Source organism: Rhipicephalus sanguineus, chromosome 1 (genome assembly GCF_013339695.2).
Source record: "Rhipicephalus sanguineus isolate Rsan-2018 chromosome 1, BIME_Rsan_1.4, whole genome shotgun sequence".
Taxonomy (NCBI): Eukaryota; Metazoa; Arthropoda; class Arachnida; order Ixodida; family Ixodidae; genus Rhipicephalus; species Rhipicephalus sanguineus.
In genome coordinates, this window is record NC_051176.1 from 221,978,899 (window position 1) to 221,997,318 (window position 18,420).

General features: G+C 45.1%; 1 protein-coding gene and 1 long non-coding RNA gene across 2 annotated transcripts in view; both read right to left on the reverse strand.

Annotated features, from left to right (window-relative positions):
• Positions 1-5,264: 5,264 nt before the first annotated feature.
• LOC125760076 (uncharacterized) lies at positions 5,265-10,142 on the reverse strand. Its single transcript, XR_007417737.1, has 2 exons — positions 10,103-10,142; positions 5,265-7,468 (listed from the first exon to the last, which is right to left on the reverse strand). It is a non-coding gene; the product is annotated as an uncharacterized LOC125760076 (long non-coding RNA).
• A 5,426-nt stretch (positions 10,143-15,568) lies between these two features.
• LOC119372748 (paramyosin) overlaps positions 15,569-18,420 on the reverse strand; it is a 30,062-nt gene continuing 27,210 nt past the window's right edge. The window contains exons 10-14 of the mRNA XM_037643154.2: positions 17,860-17,988; positions 17,266-17,430; positions 16,929-17,135; positions 16,142-16,342; positions 15,569-15,900 (exon numbers count right to left, since the gene is read on the reverse strand). Of these exons, the coding sequence (XP_037499082.1) occupies positions 15,703-15,900; positions 16,142-16,342; positions 16,929-17,135; positions 17,266-17,430; positions 17,860-17,988 (900 nt within the window). The 3' untranslated portion in view covers positions 15,569-15,702. The remainder of the gene's footprint in view (positions 15,901-16,141; positions 16,343-16,928; positions 17,136-17,265; positions 17,431-17,859; positions 17,989-18,420) is intronic.

Genomic DNA, 18,420 nt, shown 5'->3' on the forward strand with positions numbered 1-18,420 from the left:
CCAAAACCACGATATGATTATGAGGGACGCCGTAGTGGAGGGCTCCGGAAATTTCGACCACCTGGGGTTCTTTAACGTGCACCTAAATCTAAGTATACGGGCCTCAAACATTTCCGCCTCCATCGAAAATGCAGCCGCCGTGGCCGGGATTCGATCCCGCGACCTTCGTGTCAGCAGTCGAGTGCCATAACCACTAGACCATCGTGGCGGGGCAGCACCGTGCTGCAAGTGTCGACAATGTTTGTTTGTTGGTTGGTTGGTTTCTTCCGACAAAATTATGGCACATACCACTCTGGGGGATTGGCCAAGAGTGCATGTCCACAATAGAGAATCAAACGCTCTTAGAAATCTATTTTTTTTAATGCGGCGCGTGGAGTAACCCCTCTGCGTCTCCTGCCACACGTGGGCGTCTGCCGCAAGGTGTGCCCGGTGTTCTTTTTTTTTTTTCGTTCCACATCACGAGTGGGTACAGAAAGGGGCCACATTGTCGTGCGCTTCTCAAGGGCAGTTTTCAAATGGAAAGAAAATGTAGGAGCGTTGCGTGATAGAAAACACGCTCAGGCTTCTCCTAGACCTGCGTACCCCCAGCGGTAAATAGTGAACATAAATAGCTCGCCGCTATTTCGCCGGCCCATACATGGCGTGCGGATGAGTTGTCTAACGCAGCGCGCTGGGGAGCGAGGGGTCGCTGGTACTTCAGGATTTTTTTTCTTCTGCTTTATTTTTCTTTTTGCCTGTTTTATATATATACATACACATACATATCCGGGACATGATGGCGACGACAACGGCGACGACAAAAATCCGCCGAGAGTGTCCATATAATTGCAATAAAACTATCAACTCTTACGAGGAAACACGTGCACGCAGTTAGGGGAACATGCGAGGTGTCATAAGAACTATTGCCGAGGTACCTACACCAGTTATATAGCCCAACTAAGGAAATCCACGAAAACATGTTAGCTCATAAGTTATCGTCGAGATCGTGTGAGTCATAGTTACGGAAAATGACTGGAGCATGCCTCTGAAAACACGTGACTTCTTTCGCATCTGAACAATGGCTTAAAGAGAAAGATGCGAATATAAGCTTCGCTATATGTACGTTGATTACAACACTTTGCGTTGGACGACGTGCTGCAATCTTTTTTTTTTTAATTAATGGCGTCATTATCTTCGGAAGCATTACTGAAAATTGCAAAATGTCAAAGAAGAAAACAATCAGGTTTAACAATCTGCAAGTCAATAATGAAATACGATACCGCAATTCTGTAAGCTGCACTTAGAATGCATTCAAAATGAGAAATCTATTATGCCCACCTCTAAGTTACTAATATATGTGGCGGACCTTTGTAAATGTACTGTATATCACGTCAATGAATTGACGTAAACTGTACACCTAATCGAACAAATTTTATGCTTTAGGTGGTTTAACGAATGCAGTTTAAAGAATTGGGTTGCCTATTTGCGGTTTAGAATTGCCGACTTCTTAACTTCATTAATAGTCTTTCATTCTTTCTTTCCTTCTTTTAGGCTTAACAATAATAAGAATTTGTGTAAAACATTTGAAGCTATAAATCAGAACTACTCCTTCTATCACCAATGCAACAGATTACATTCCCATTGGCGCAGGAGCTGCCTTTGAGTATGTGGTAAAGTGCTGCCCATATTCATATAAGGGGAAGTGTGGAGGTGGAAGGAGGGGAGTATGGAGGGCTTAACTGGCATGTTTTATTCGAAGATCGGCGAGACCTTTGGAGAAGTGCCATTTGCTCACACGAAAGTAACCTCAATTCGCCTTAACCTTCCTCTCAGTAGAGTTTACTGTGCACTTATATTGATCGCGACCTCTTGCATAGCGTTCCACGACGTCTTAGTTGGTTTACTTACATAGAACCTCTATCACCGACTTCCACTCGCCGTCACTTACGCCGCCACGTCTCTTTATAATGCGATGGTGAAACCGCACGTCGCTGTTGCGACAACTCAAACTGCTTGAGGCTCAGTTGCAAGTCTTCATTGCGACCGCCGGGGAATCGTCATGGCATATTAATCTTGAATACACGACTTATGGAGGTCGATTTTAACCAGTTAATCTACTGCCTTACCGAGTGAATCCTCGGATCTACATCTTCGTATGCACTTCACTCAACGTAACACAGCGGCTGTTTGTCTAGTATTACCTGGCGTGGCGCCCCCAGCCTTCTCCGTGGTGTGTGACCCGGAAAGGTTATACATACTGGTGATTTCGCAGTGTTGATCAGAATATGGACTGTCGCATGCAGCATGGCCCTACGTAGTTCTCGTGGGTGGTTGTATCGATTTTAAATCAATGTTGCTGTCATTAGTGGACTCATTATTCATTCTTCACATATTATTCCGTTTTAGATGAAACGTACCGTGCTTCCATAGTTCACCAGGGCAGTTGGAACTGTCTGATAGATTTCCAGGGACTCACTGAAAGAATTCTTTTAACTTCCGTCGCGATGGACGCCTTGAAGTGCGTGATAGTTTCAGGGGGAGGGGGTTACTCGTGGCTTTCGCGCGACCAAAGAGCTTCAGGCTTTCTTGCATGATCCCAGTCATTTAGAAGAAGGTCTGGTCCAACTCTCATACCGCTTATAGAAAATTCTTGTAAAACGCAAAAAACTTTTCATGAAACAGAACCCCCTAACCGATTAGAACGTAACTTGCAGACTTAGAGCAAGAAATTTATTTTTTTTCAGAGAGTTTAAAGCATAATTCTGATTTATGGGTTGGGATTTTCCACAAATATTTTTTAAAAGTGGTGAAGTACGAAAATAATCGAAGTACGAATTTAAAATTCCCGAAAGCTGCAGCACAAACAGCTATCGTAGTTGTGTAAACTCCATTAATTAAGGCATCTAAAACAGACAAATTCCTTCTATATTTTAGTATTCCTTTATTTTGTCGCGACGCAAGCATTGGTTTTGTAAAAGTGGTACTCCCATATTGGTGCTGTGACTCAAAGGGGTGGATAGTATAATAATTTGTCCCAGTTTAGCTGCTGTATGTATGTAGGTATAAACTTAAGAGAATTGAGATATTTTTTTTATTCGTGACGTACGAAGTAATAGACTTGGTAGTTTCACTTTTAAAATTTTGTGATTATCAGCAATCGTTATGAAAATACACCGCTTTAATAAAAGCTTCGCTTCCTGCAGTCAGCACGTTTTAGCGTATTCTTCAGCCCGCCGCGGTGGACAAGTGGTTATGGTGTTCGACTGCTCAGCCGAAGGTCGCGTAACTGAATACCGGTTGCGGCGGCCACATTTCCATGGAGGCAAATGCTACAGAGGCCCGTGAGCCTAAATTTAGGTGCGTGTCAAAGAATCCTGGGTGGTCGAAATTTCCGGAGCCCTCCACCACGGCGCCTCTCATAATCATATCGCGGTTTTGGTGCGTAAAACCCCAAGAAATATTACTAGCGTATTGTTCTAAATGCAACAAACCTCATCAAATTTGGTGCTGTGGTTGCCCAGAAAAACAATTGATCCCTTCCCACATGCTTAGAGAGGAGCACTCGGGCTAAAGATCTTATCTCTCTCTCTCTCTCTCTCGGGCTAACGCTTCTTCTTAATACAATTATATCCGCTAAACTTTTTTTGCACAACTAACGCGGTAGCGTTAAAGAGCTTGTTTCGCAGAAATTCCGGTATCGGCGGCGGCGACGAATTTGGTTGTGAGCGAGGAATCAGCGTTGTCCGTGAGCGAAAATTCGAGGTAGATGCAAATAAAGATAGGAGTTGGATGGCGTCGGCACTTTGGCTTTCCTAGCGCCACGGTTCAGGTCTCCACCGAGAAGCGAAGGCAGGCTAGCGATTGGGAAGGCGATACGAACACGGTCCGGTTACACTATCGCGTTTTGCGTGGCAGCAGCGCAGAACCGCACCAGGCGTCAAAACATGTGAATTGCGCAACAAGTAGGTAGTGTAAATGCCCATCAACTACAAAGCGCTCAGGCATAATTAATCCACATCGCTACGTGAACAGCGCGGGAGAGGCGCAAGGACAGGGAACCGACGAGGGCTAGCGCTGTTGGTTCCTTGTCCATGTGTCTCTCCCACGCTGTTGACGTAGCGATGGAATACCAGCTATAGCTCGGTCACACACCTTGCTTTAATCGACATCGTCAGCAGAAACAGCATTAGGAAAGCGTGCAGCTGTGCTAGTGCGCGTGTTACCTTACGGACGCGTAGTGGGTACGTTGCCATTTCGGAAATAATGGACAGATTTAGTTGAGCGTCCGCAACAGCTTTACGGACCAAGCCTGCCATAGGAAACGGCTGGCAGGCTGCGTCCACAGAGCAGCTGCGGACGCCCAACTAAATCTGTCTAGTAATTGTTGGGGTTTTATGTCCCAAAACCACGATATGCTTATGAGGGACGCCGTAGTGGAGGGCTCCGGAAATTTTGACCATCTGGTGTTCTCTAACGTGCGCTGACATGGCACTGTACATGGGCCCCTAGCATTTCGCCTCCATCGAAATGTGACCGCCGCGGCCATAATCGAACCCGCGACCTTCGGGTCAGCAGTCGAGCACAGTAAACGCTACACCACCGCGGTGGGCGCCAATTCGGGAAAGGAAGAATTATACGAAGTAGTGTGCACTTCGCCACAGCCCTTGCAGTAGGCATACTACGATTCTAAGAACGGCCAATGTTACGCGCACAGACGTTCCTTTCTTTGCCGCAAGGTTGAGGTGCCAACCGAGAAACGAAGACAGTCTAGCGATTGAGAAGGCGATGCGAACGAAGCCGGATAAGCTATCACGTTCTGCTCTTGAAGGCGAAGCTCAAGCGTCCTCCAAAATGTTTATCTCTGTTTGCACTAAGTGTTGTTTTTTTCGTAATGGGTACATCTGCATTTTGCATGAAGGTTTCCCTCATGAAAATGGTGATGTCCTGGAAGTGTACTGTATGGTTCCCCGAGGCAGCATGAGGACACAACCTGTATGTCTCCCAGATGTCGCGATTTGGCCGCTTACTTTCTGTGTCCTCCAAGTGTCCGTCCTGTATGTGTCCCATTTGTGACCGTCCTGTATGTATCCGATATGTAACCGTCCTTTATGTCTCCCAGATGTCGCGATTTGGCCGCTGACTTTCTGTCTCCTCAAAGTGTCCGTCCTGTATGTGTCCTATAAGTAGCCACCCTTCACGCAGACCAGAAATGAGGCTATTTCATTGCCTGTATGATGCAGCATATTACGGCTGCTATAATTTGGATGTACACGCATACAAAACTCTGCAATATTAATAATTTATTATCATTTACACTGTACAGTTTAGAGCACTTCATAGACAATATTCAAACTGGCAATGTACATATGTCGGCGGTTGAAGAAAAATAAGATTAACAGATCAGCCTTAACCCCATAACGCCTGAACACATCATTAACATTTTAAAAGTTTTAACTTGTTCTGCATCTTTTTTGGTAATGAAGAGTACATTCATTTCTGGAAAACTCAAAAACAAATGTTTTAAGAAACTCATCATGACAGCAATTTATGACCAAGAGGCACTTTCCAAGGCATTATAAACACTATGGGCTACTTAGATAAGTTTTGCACACCCAAGTGTATCAGAGTGACTTGTTGGGCTTCATGGGTTAATTACAAATGTGTGCAACCTTCTAGAGTGGAAGAAGTGGAACAATCATAACTTCACCACAAACTCAGAATAAATACACAAATAAAAAATATTGCAATAAATGAGGAATGTGGCAAACACAACATCAGTGCACTACCAGAGATGCGTGGTTGGCACCAAAATGCCATACTTAGCATGCATAATTTGAAGCAAGAAACTATAGCCCACACAAAAGTAGTACACTGTAAGTCGCCCTTGACTGCTGAACCGAAGGTCACACGATCAAATCCCGGCCTTGGTGGCCACATTTTCGATCGAGGAAGAAATACTTGAAGCCCGTGTACTTAGATTTAGGTGCACCTTATAGAACCCAGGTGGTCGAAATTTCAGGAGCCCTCCACTACGACGTCCCTCATAATCATATTGTGGTTAAATCCAAACACTTATTACTATTATACTTCACACAACTAAAGCAAGCAGATAAAACTGTGTAGCTTATAAAATGTCGCCACCATTCATCTCCCAATGCCGAGACTTACATTTCAATATTTCAGAATGCCTTCTGTAAGTTATCATTAACAAAGTTAAATATGATTAGGCATCACAGCGGGACATCACATGATTGCACTTAGGAAATTAATTTCCAGAAGACAATGAAATATGATTAGAAAAGCATATTACAATAAAATGTACGGTGAATATTAAAGTGAAAATAAAATAGTGAATTGATGCACTACTGCCTTATCACAAAACTGAAAGTTCAATTTTAAAAATGATAACTGCACATAAGATATGAATTAAAACATGACACACGAGTCGAGAGAGCCGCTCACTCAATAGATTTTGAAAAGACAAAATACAAAGCCAAGGAAGCAGCATTGACACATTCAGGATTGTGCTTTATGGTTGCATCAAAATTCAGCCCTGGGAAAAACATGAAAACCAACTTTGCAGGTAAGTTATGTATCCATGGGGACACAAAGTAAGGCATTACCGCTGTCAGCCGCCCAATTAACTAAGATTAAATATTGAAATTTTTAGTGACTACAGCAAGCGGGCATCTTTGTAATGAAAAGTTGGAGGCAGTCGTGTTTCTACTCAGTTCCACTTGGAAGAATTCTTCTAGCATGTCTGTGCTGTGAGATATCCCGCTGCAAAGTTTAACTGTGGTTTGCATGATGCGAGGCGGTGAGGATCAGCAAAATATTACTCCATGGTGTGACAAGCCGTCACTGCTTGCTATCACCAGCCGGCAGGAAAAGGGTAACCGCTATCATGTTTGCCTATGCCTTCGACACGCTGTAACATTAAACGTGGCACATCAGGGAGGAGCTTTGTGCCAGTGCTCAAGGTCCTGCATGTGTAATGATGCAAGCCGGAATTAAACTTTGCAGCAGGATATCTGAATGAGCCTAGACATGCTAGAAGAATTCTTCCAAGTGGAATCGTGTAAAAATGCAGTTGGCTCAAACTTCTTCATACATGCCCGCTTGCTGCAGTCACTAAAAAAGTTCATTATTAAATCTTAAATAATTGCATGGCTGACAGCGATAATTATTGTCCCACTTTGTGTCCCCCTGGATAATAACTTATCTGCAAAGGTGGCTTTGACGTGACTTACAGTGCGGACTTTTTTATAAGAAAAACAAAAAGCTTAATTTTGAACACCCTCTACATGTGAGCTACTTGAATACAGCAAACAGGTGGCTGAAGTGCCCACTCCGTTGTTTCCCTTGTACAGGAAACAGAAGCCATGCGCAGCTGCTGTACATCAGCAACGAACTTGTCCATGAGCCAGCGTTGATGACAGGCTTGTCCGGATTTCTTTCACACTCGCTTTGTACAAGGAGCACGTATAGGCTGCAATGGAAACAACAAAATAACAATTTAGTGACACATGTGTCTGTTAGCAAAGCTGAATTCCTCACACGTTCTTTTTTAACTTATCTGGAACAATATGTTTTAGATAAGTTTAAAACAAGCAGGACGTACACAAACTAGAGAAGTTACAAGAAAAACTTGTTTGATGCATTCTTGGTGAACACAGTCGCAACCTTATGAAAGAATATGGAATTTCCACATCGCAGATGTGTAAAAAATATGCTTGAATATTGTTCCTGCATAATGCAGGGTGCGCTAGGGTGTGCTTTCTCTACAGTACATTCGTACCCTGAAGCCTAAAATAAAGACAGAAGGAGTAGTCACGAAATGTTTCACAAGAGCTTAACGTACAGTATGTTCCCATCATGCTGGAATTGTGTTCTTAGTTCTGTGTGGGTACAGATGCAGTGCACGGCTACCATATTTAGTGGCACCTGACTCCACTCAGTGAGAAATACATAAAGGGAATGCTGCGAAATAAATGCAATAAAAAACGTGTTGTGGAAGAACTTTTTATGCTTTTGATGTTGAGGATCTAACCTTACCATTTTAGCTTGCTCACATACTAACGCAAAGGTACAGCTCTTAGGAAAAGATGCCCCCTGTTTGCTGTATGTGTCAACCACGTGTAATTGAAAGTTCTGTGCGTGAGTAATATCATTGGCTGCTATCAGTAAATTCTGTTCTTGCAGCTAGCCAAACATATGTGTGAGTATGCATTCACACAGGCACATTTGTATCCCTGTAGCTATATTATGATACTTATATGATGTGTTCCTTAAAGGGAATGTAATGCAATATGCACCATATGAATATTTTATTTATTGCACAAAAGCACAACAGCACTGCACATACATTACAGTATGCACATTCATCATGTATCCATTGCAGGTAACAGCTAAAATTAAATTATGTCTGCTTGCAAACACAACTAACGTAGCTTTCTTCAGGCTGCTCACATTGGGATGATTATATAATGTCAGAAATTGGTTTCACTCTACTATTGTGTGCTGCTAAATTGCGGTCATTAGTTTCAATGATTCTGGTTGGCTAAAAAAGCAATACTCCTCACTAATGCATCACAGGCTGTCTAATGGCCATGTGGAGAAAAAGGTGGAAATGCTAAGACTTACAAGGCACCAATCTTGAACCACATGCCATCCCAATAAAGCATGCAGGCTTGTGCAACAATCTCTGGCAACCAGAATCCTGGAAGCTATTGACCACAATTTAGCAAATACACAATAAACATTCGGCGAAACTTATTTCTGAAGTTATATAATTGTTTCAATGCCAACAGCGTGAAAAAACAGTCTAGATTTGTTGTGTTCTCAGATACAATACATTGTCTAATTTTACATTTGAACAGCAACACATGCATGACTTATGCATGCATACCGTGATGTATGTATAACATTATTGCGAGTTATGAGCAATAAATAAGATATTCATATGTTGCACATACCACGGATCCTTTTAACATCTGTAGCGCATGCCTAGAGAATTTACTTTATCCGATAGACCGTTAAGCTTTTCATCTATCAGAAAATGTCACTGGAGGTGGTGGTACAAGCTGTTTATAATGTTCGTACCTGTACAAGTAAGTGTTTAGCGAAGTTTTAACGCCAAGGTGGGGCGAGGCGCATACAATTCTTAATAACCAGAACAAAATAACAAAAGCCAAACACGACAGAAACAAGCAGAATAAAAAAGTTGTGCTCGAACGCGTGGACTGATGCTCGAATTAGCGCTTGCACTGTTTGGTGCAACAATTCTGCCCCAAATAGACATGAAGGATTCACTGGAGTACAGTTCAAGTTTAACGTACGGCTTAACACGCACGGGTGCCGGCCGCATCAGGCAACCTATGTTGCGGGTGAAAACATCGGCCGAATTTGACGAAACGGGCTGTATGAACACCTAAGCGTAAGTTCAAGCTTCGCGAGCCGTACCTAAGACGAAGCAACATGCTATTTCAAGATCACGGACACGCATCAACCCGAGTATCACGGCAGTTTAAAGATACGTGCCAGCGCGGATGCATACACATGCACACGTTTGACCACCCGCAAGGAGGAAAACACACCTCTCTGATAGTAGTCAAAACATTGATATTATAACGATCCTGTAGCTATTGAAAAGAGTACGCGCAGCTTATGGAACTGCCGTAAAAGTGTTCAGTACGCTAAAAAAGTGAGCATGAATTACTAACAGGTCCAAGCATACGCGCCTTAGGCACGATCGACGCTTACAGCTAACAAACGCCGTCTTCGTCCATCTATTAAGCCAAAATAGTAGTTTACCGCGAGCGGGGGCACCCTCCAACACCACTGCCGACAGAGGAGGGCACCGCCACAACTCTGTTCAAATCCCCCGCCGAATCACAGCCGCGCATGCGCACTCTCCTTTACGCGTCAAACAAAAGAAAAAGCTCGCCCGCGCTTAAAATCACACAAACGTGCCTTGATCCTGGTGAAATGATAGACACAAACAGGCTCGCTGCGTTAATAAAAGCTCATTTATCGTCTACTGGTTAAGAAAAACTTGGTTAACGGCGTTATTATCGCGCTCTCGGTGTTAACCAAGCGCTGACAGCAGCAACGTGGTACATACCTGGTGAGTGCTCCACGATATGAAGCAGCCGGTCTTCGCTCCTCGTAATAAGCAGCACCGGTAGAACACACAGGACGAGCACAAGGCGCAAGCACACTTCAAACAAGGGAAAAATTCACTCAAACTTGGCCTGCTCGGCCCTTCGCGACGCGGCGTGCGACGTGCAGCAAGCGCAAAACAAGAAGTGATATCACGTGGTATCAGCCCCGCAGACGTATACCGCATTTGCGCATCGCGCTTTCTAACTAAAAACCTGAATTCGCGCTTTCAAATATTTAAAAAAAATTAGGTAAATATAATGTACATAAATAGTTGAGGCGTACAATGTCTTGACCTCGGAAAAAAAATCGAAATCTAAGCGCGCGAAATTTGAAAAAATTTTGAACACATGAACAACGATGCTATTAATCGCCACAAAACGTTCGTGTGTCGTGAATTAATGTTATACAATTAGTGCAGATGTCTACACGCGAGATTGTTATGCAATGATTGCGCTTATGTCAAACTAAAAAAGTATCAAATACAACTTTTATCCAGTGCGACGACAAAAAAAAAAAAAATATATATATATATATATATAATCAGGTCCATAGCCAGGGGGGTGGGGCCCGTGCACGGGGCACAGGCCCCCCCCCCCCCCTCCCCGAAATTTTGGTGAAGTAGGTGTCTTTCTGAAAACGTCAAGGTTTTCATCAAGTGGGCCCCCCCTCGCGAAAAAAATTCCTGGCTACGGGCCTGATATATATATATATATATATATATATATATATATATATATATATATATATATATATATATATATATATTAGTTTTTTCCACAGCCAGGACTTTTTTCGGGGGGGGGCCTAGGCCGCCCCCCCCCCGAAATTTTGATGGAGGGGGTGTTTATTATATATACCCCCGAAATCATCAAAACCATCAAAATTTCGGGGGGGGGGGGGCTAGCCTCCCCCCCAAAAAAATATATATATATTTATGTGTGTGTGTGTTATAATGCAAAAATTTTGGGGGTGGGCTTCGGCACCCCCAAACCCCCCTCTGGCTACGGCACTGACAAAAAATGTGTTTGTACTACCACATGCTACCCACTCATGAACTCGGGTGCTCCTGCAGGTAACATATAGTTCGCTGCCAGGTAACATCCTGCCGTAAACATAAAGGACACATCCTACAGGAGACAAGAAGGAATCCTTCGATAGGCCGAGGAAGGGTTTCGTAAACATAAAGTAGCGTCCTGCAGGTCACAAAAAGGAAGAGGAACCATAAAGGTCATGTAGGACGTCAATGGGAAACAGAAAGGACATTTCCCGGACATGACCATTTTCATACGGGTTTATAGTGTTTTCTTTTGTATTTTTCCTCGTGTTTGTTATCGCTGTTCTTCTCTATCCTTTTTTAACGCTTTAGCATTTTTATTATTTCTATCACTTTTCTACGAAGTCTCGTGACAGGGGTTTAGTCTGTCTAGCTGCTCTAGCTGGCATTAAAAGCTTTTTTTGTATCTTTTATACATTGTTCTCTCAGTAATACTGACATATGTGCAGGACTGTTATTTTCTCAGGCGCAGGCGCTTAGAATCACTGGCTTGCAGTTTACCGCAGGGTACAAGGCTTAAGCGGCGCAGAACAACAACTGGTTTACCACGTCGGAAGAATAATGTCTTGGCCCAAACAGTTTAAACAAATATGCCCGTGTAAGGTTGCCCATTTCATTAGCCCACGCTGCGGGCAGCGCGCAGTGGCCATCAGCTCGGCCTAATTCAGCCGTGTCGCCGCGTGTACGCCACGTACCAGAGTTCTATATAAAACATCTTGTTGACGACAGGAGAGTGTGGGAAGCAGATTAGGCCGTAAAAGCAACTAAAGAAATAAAGAGCAGAGCGGGATCCGCACACGTGCCGTTTCCAACGCTAAGGCACAAGGGAGCAGCGCTAGAACACCGGCGAGGATTTAGCGTCGGTCCGCTGCTCCAAAGTAACAGCGGATAAAGGCGCGCTGCTCACAGCGTAGACGTTCCGCACTCTAGTTTTCTTAAGCCCGTCTTCTCGAGCAGCGCAGGTGCAGCGGGGAGACGTTGTAAACACTTTGGACTTGCCAGCGAATTTTGATTCCGTTCTTACGCTTGGCGCCGACTCTAATGAAGTGTCTCGCTCAAGCTACGCTGTTTTTTGCCGCGTACTCGTGTGCGTCGTTAGGGCAGAGAGAGCTACCAGAGTCTTAATGCAATCAAAAGCGCTACAAAACCGACCAAGTTCAGTCAGGTTTCTACCTTGTCCTGTTTATTCACTTCATTTCTTTTTTTCCCGGATGCTATTAGATCAAGACCGTGTTCTTTAGACTCCACCTTTACAGCACACCTGCTCAGAGTGTTGTCAGCCCTAGGGAAGCGCCGCTTTTCCTCCTTTTAGTATTTTCTATTTCCGGAGTTCGGGCTAACTACTGTTGTATCCACGGAGCTTAAATCCGTTTTAAACTGCAGGCACAGCATTTGCCTTTTCTCGAAAGCGTTTTCTGCGCGTGTCACAAATACCGTGCTACTTCTTTCTGTACGTAGAACACAAGGCGCCAGCTGTACGCGTGAAATTACGCCATCCATTGGCATGTACGCAGGTTATTTTTCGGTGTCATCACGACACGCCCATCATGTCACGTCAAGTAAAGTTAATCTGCCCTGTGCGAAGCTATATAGTTATTACTTCCTGCATGAACAATGTGGCTGGAGTAGGTTGGATAACAATGAAACAAGGCTCCCTGACCCTGACATTATAACCTCTTCGGGGAAGGAAACCAGCGAAACAACGAAGACAGCGTCGGAGAACAACCAGACAGGACAAACGCCGGACTTGCATCCGAATGTTACTATGAACCAACCCGCCCAGCAAGCTACGTTATTATAACCTATTACGCGCCAGCGCGAGCGACACGAAGTAAAAAAAAATAGTTTTCTTTCTTCTTTTTTTTTTCTTTTTTCGCTGGAAGGAACGTAATCTCTAATTGTCGTGATTTGCGCATTATCCACTGGCACAAAGCAAAACTCACGCTGGCGGACACAAGTAGTAATCTTATAAGGTACACAGGCCTCTGTAGCATTTTGCCTCCATCTAAATGCGGCCGGGATTCAATCCCACGACCTTCGGATCAGCAGTCAAACACCATAACCACTAGACCACCGCGGCGGGTCTGTCCTCTTTCTTGTCTGCATAACAAGGCTATAAACCAATAATAATAATCGTTGGGGTTTAACGTCCCAAAACCACGGTATCATTATAAGAGACGCCGTAGTGGCGACTCTCATAAATTTCGACTACCTGGGGTTATTTAACGTGCACCTAAATCTAGGTACACGGGCCTCAAGCATTATCGCCTCCATCGAAAAGCGGCCGCCGCGGCCGAGATTCGATCCCGCGACCTGCTGGTCAGCAGTCGAGCGCCATAACCACTAGAGCACCGTGGTGGGTGGCTGTAAACTAAGCAGGTAAACCTGCATATACTCATATATTCGGCTCCTAGGCATCTCTGAAGTATGCCCTTTTAGGAGAGAACATGATATTCAAAGTTTTTTTATTATTATTATTGTTATTATTCACCACACTACCCGCTACATGCACATCAGCAAAATATGCGTACGATAGCGAAATAGACGCGCGCTTCAAGTAAATATTTCACCGTTCCCGTTACACGGACTCGAACTCGAGCTCCTACAACGACGTGTGCTTCAGCAAATCGTAACCACTGTGCTTTGGGAATTTGTCTAACGTTTTGGACCCTTCAAAGAATCTTAGAAGAATGGCGTTGGTGCATGCATTTTTGAGACCACTGCAGTTTCGAATAGTGCGGAAAAACAAAATTGTGGTGTGCATGTCACATTAAAATTGTTCTCCTGAATAAGGCGTGTCCTGTCGCTGTTAAACGAGTTAGTCCAGTTCCAGAAAAAAAAAAAGACAAAGTGATTTATTTTCTCATCTCAGATCAATTAGTCCTGGCCAAGTCCTATCTGAATCACTTCATCCTACACCTTGGCAATAAGCAATGTGTAGGACCAAGGTGTAGCTCACATAGATAATATATAGTGAGTCATACGTTCATCCAAATTCGGGCACTCGTGCGTGAATACAAGTGTAAGCAGCTGGCGTTGCAGAACATAGCCAGCGCGTACAACCAAGTTCTTCAACTGGCTCAACGGCGTGACAATAATAATAATAATGTTTTTGTAAGTACGGTAAACTTGAGTGCCGATTTCTTTGGCTGCTGCAAGCATCGCGTCAGAATCAATGGTTCCTCAGTCCATCTACAACTGGTCCTGACGGTGTCCTTGAGCCCTCACGCAAGGTCACCCACGTGGTACAAGGTTGGTGGCGTATTCAAAGCTTGGAAAGTATCAGTTGCGGGCTCCCGAATTGACAATAGTCACCGCTTTATAGTTTAATTTGTTCATGTGGGCTCGTACGTTCCGAGCTCGAGGTTCGCGGTCAGAAATTTTCATGTCGTGTGAGACCCGAAGACAAAATGCAAGCAAGTAAAGGATTTTTTGGAGGCGCCTTTATTCTTTCTGTAAAATTACACCTGCAGCGTGCACGCTCTACGACACACAAATCACATCGAGTAAAAGGAAAGTGAGAGAAAGAGAACTTTAGCGAAAAACTGGACAAGAGTCCCACAGAAGAGAGAATAAAATAGAACAAGATTTGTCAGCGGCATATGAAATGCGTTAACGTGTGTGTCACTCTCATAGTCACAAAAAATATGGCCAAACGCATGTTGAGAGCAACGCTCAAAGGACGAAAAGGAAAAGGGCCAATTTTTTATAAAGGTATCAGCGCTATACTGATATGGTCAAGCATAACCATGGAAAGTCGTGTCCGGTTTTGTAAGACCGAATGAAAAAAGCGCTTGCAACCTTCTTCTTGAATTTTGCGTTTATGTTATTGCATGGTTTCCTTGAGACAACTAGCTCGCATAACTGGCCGCAGGCAGCACGTCTCCGGTACTGCTTTGTCAAAGCAGTCAGTATAGAGTTTCGTTATGGCTGCGCTATGGCCTTTTATGCAAAAAAATTTAGGCGTCTCCTGAAAAGGTTGTAATGGATGCCAGGATTACTATAGTCAATGATAGCCGTTCTACACGCCGTTTCTACAAGGTTTCCATACCGCATCTCTTTATACGAAAGGCAGGTTAAGGAAGGCCGAGGAAAGTATCGCAGCGTTCGCGTTCAATTCGTTTAAATATAAATATGGCGGGCAGAGTTGCGCGATTGCTAAACAAAAACACACCCTTGCTTCGCATAGGGTGCTGAGTGGTAGATGAGGGCAGTGGTAGTTGAGATAATTCACTCCCCGCGCCATACTTTGACCCTCTCACAACCGTCCCAGAATAAATGAGCAAGAACGCAACACATTCGTCGGCCTCGTTCTATGCATGGCAGTCATAGACGAGAACGGCAGGCAAGAACAGCTGGAAACATCGAGCGTAGCAACCCTGGTGTCTGTTTATTGTAGCGGTTAGACTCTTTCGGGAACGGCGTTGTATAAGGTCTGCGCCGTTGCGGACGTTGCATGCTGTGGCGGCCAGGGTGCTTGCTGTCGCTCGGGATCGTCGTTAGGCTTAGAAGTTCTGGCTGGACTCCTCGGTAACGAAGACCTGCCTGGTGCCACCGGGAACCGTGCTGGTGGTCACCCAGGAGCGGTGCTTGGCGCGAATCAGGGACAGGTTGCTCTCGGCGGAGTCGGCACGGTCTTCGGCCGCCTCCAGTTCGCGTTGGAAGCGGCGCACACGGGTCAGGTTCTGCTGGCTCAGACCCTCCTACGAAAGGAAAGCATAACAACGCGTCATTTCTCAGCCAGTGGTGCATACATTTTCTGCAGCGTTGCAGCAATCACTTCACACGAATCTGCACGCATAGTTAAAAACTGTCGTTGCTATACACTTTATTTTTTTGGCGCCTTTTGTTCTTTAAAGAAACAGAAGCAGCCCCTACGCACTTAGTTATTCTTGTCTTCGTTTCCTTCAGAGCAATCTAGCTGGCAAATGGTAAAGCACGCACCTGTTCGTTGAGCTGTCGCTTGTAGACCTTGACCTTCTCGTTGAGCTTCTCGACGGCGTCGTTGAGCATGGTGATGGTCTTGTGGTCCTCTTCGGTCTGGAGCAGCAGCTCCTTGGCGCGGTGGTCCTTCTTGCGCAGAATCTTCTGCGTCTCAGCGTGGCGCTTCTTCTCTTCCTCAAACTCGATCTCAATATCGCGGATCTGGAAACAAGATAGCATATAGAAGGCATCGTCAGGGCCACCTCTCGAATAAAACGGGTGTCAAATGCGTGCAAGGTGCGTCGTCTCTGACATGAAAAAACAGTAAAGTTGCTTCACTTTTTTGCGCATACGGAGAGAGGTAACGCCGGAGAGAGGTAACGCCGATTATATCAGCGCACATAGCAGGAAGCCCTTGTAGAAACATAACGAAGCAGGATGGCGACAAAATGTTATAACGCGGTCAGGACGCAAAATGTGATAGCGCTGTTTTAGCGGATGACGAAATTAAGTGAGCGACGCAGCGCATTTCACCTGTTTCTGCGATGTTTTGTTGCCTAGACGAATGGAGCGTCCTAGAGCCTCAGAATCCTGCCTGTAACAACTTGTGCTCCCCACAATATAATCGATAATGTTTGAAAAGGCTCATCTTCCGGCTGCTCAAGCCTATGCGTGTTAACTGTTTGTCACGCGCCTCTTTATAATACGGGGAAAAAAGAAAAACAGGTGCTCAAGCGGAGCAATTGCTGGCCCGCCTGGTTAAATTGCTGATCAACGGCAAGGCAAGCACAAGGCCAGGAACGCTTACCCTAGCCTCGAGCTTGGCGATGACACGCTTGCCTCCGGCCAGGGCGTTCGCTTCCACTTCCTCCAGGCGCACCTGAAGGTTGCGGACTTCGACCTCGAGGGACTTCTTGATAGACTCGACCTTGATGTAGCGCTCCTGTTCTTCCACCAGAATGTCCTTGGTGCTCTTAAGCTCAACAATCGTGCGCTGGCAACGTTCGTCAACCACCTAGAGAGAGGAAAAGAAGCAGAGTCATTCCTAGAGGTACATTTGTGTGTTTAGCTTGAAAATTATCTCTTGTTAATCACAAGGTTCATCTTTCGGGCAAGGAATGCGCCATCTGGTGACGTGCGCTTACCCTGAGCTCCTTGTGCAGCTCGTCGTAGTCTGCCTGCAGCGCGGAGAGTTCGCTCTCCAGCTTGTTCTTGGCTGCAGCAATGTTCACGTTGATGGTGGTCAGTTCGTTCACGCGTGCCTGCGACTCCTCCAGGGACTGCTCGGCGGCCCGCTTGGAGCGCAGAGCCTGCGACAGACGCAAACAAGAACAGCGCATGTTTTCCCCCCAACGCATCATATAACCCCATGATGTATGCCTCGGTTCTATTTCTTTAAAAAGCACTCTCGACATCTCCTACCAGATATTTCAATTTAATACATCAGCTAACTTGTTCTTCAGTGCTGGCGTTGCGCGCAACGCCGCTCTTTTTGTTACGAGCATAGGTAAGCAGAGCCTCAGCCAATAAACGCATTGTACTAATCGTATAATTCAAATGCAGGTTAAAACAGAAAATGCCTATAAACCTGTTAATTATTCGTAGTATTATATCCTTGAAGGCATATCTTTGAAATCGGATCTGCCTTGAAGCAGCGCCCGACGTCAGGGCTAATGCCGAGGCATCGAGCTAAGTGTAAACTTGCCAGTATGTAAGACCAGTCCCGAGCGGTAACTTACGGATTCGAGAGCCACGCGCTGTTCGTCCAGTTCGGCCTGCAGTCCCTGGCAGCGGCGCTGGGAAATGGCAAGCTGGTCGGCGCATTGCTGCAGTTGGCGGTGAACCTCGTCGTAGTGGGCCTGCAGCTCCTGCGTATGCGCCACACATAACATGCAAGGCCTCAGTTGTTGTTCTCGTTGAGGAAATGCGGTTACATTCCGACAAATAACGTTGCTTGAGTTTCTTTTCCTATATATTCACGTTGTTTTTCTTTTATTCGGTGGTATATCTTGGTACCAAGTGCTGTGCTCGAAAGCTTAGGCTTGCCAGTTGCGATAAAAGGACAGAAGGCCGCATATGCACGGCGGCAATTTCGAAATCAAAAGTGGAGCGTCCCGCTTGGAGTTAGCTATGAACCACAGCCTAGACTGCTAAACGTAGCTTGCATATTCATGTGAATTGGCTGTGTGACCTTGACATTTTTAAGGTACAAGATGTTGCCACTCAGACCCTCCAGCGCCTTAGCGCACCGACTTTTTGGGTGTAACGATATACATATATACAGTACTGTTCGCAAAGAC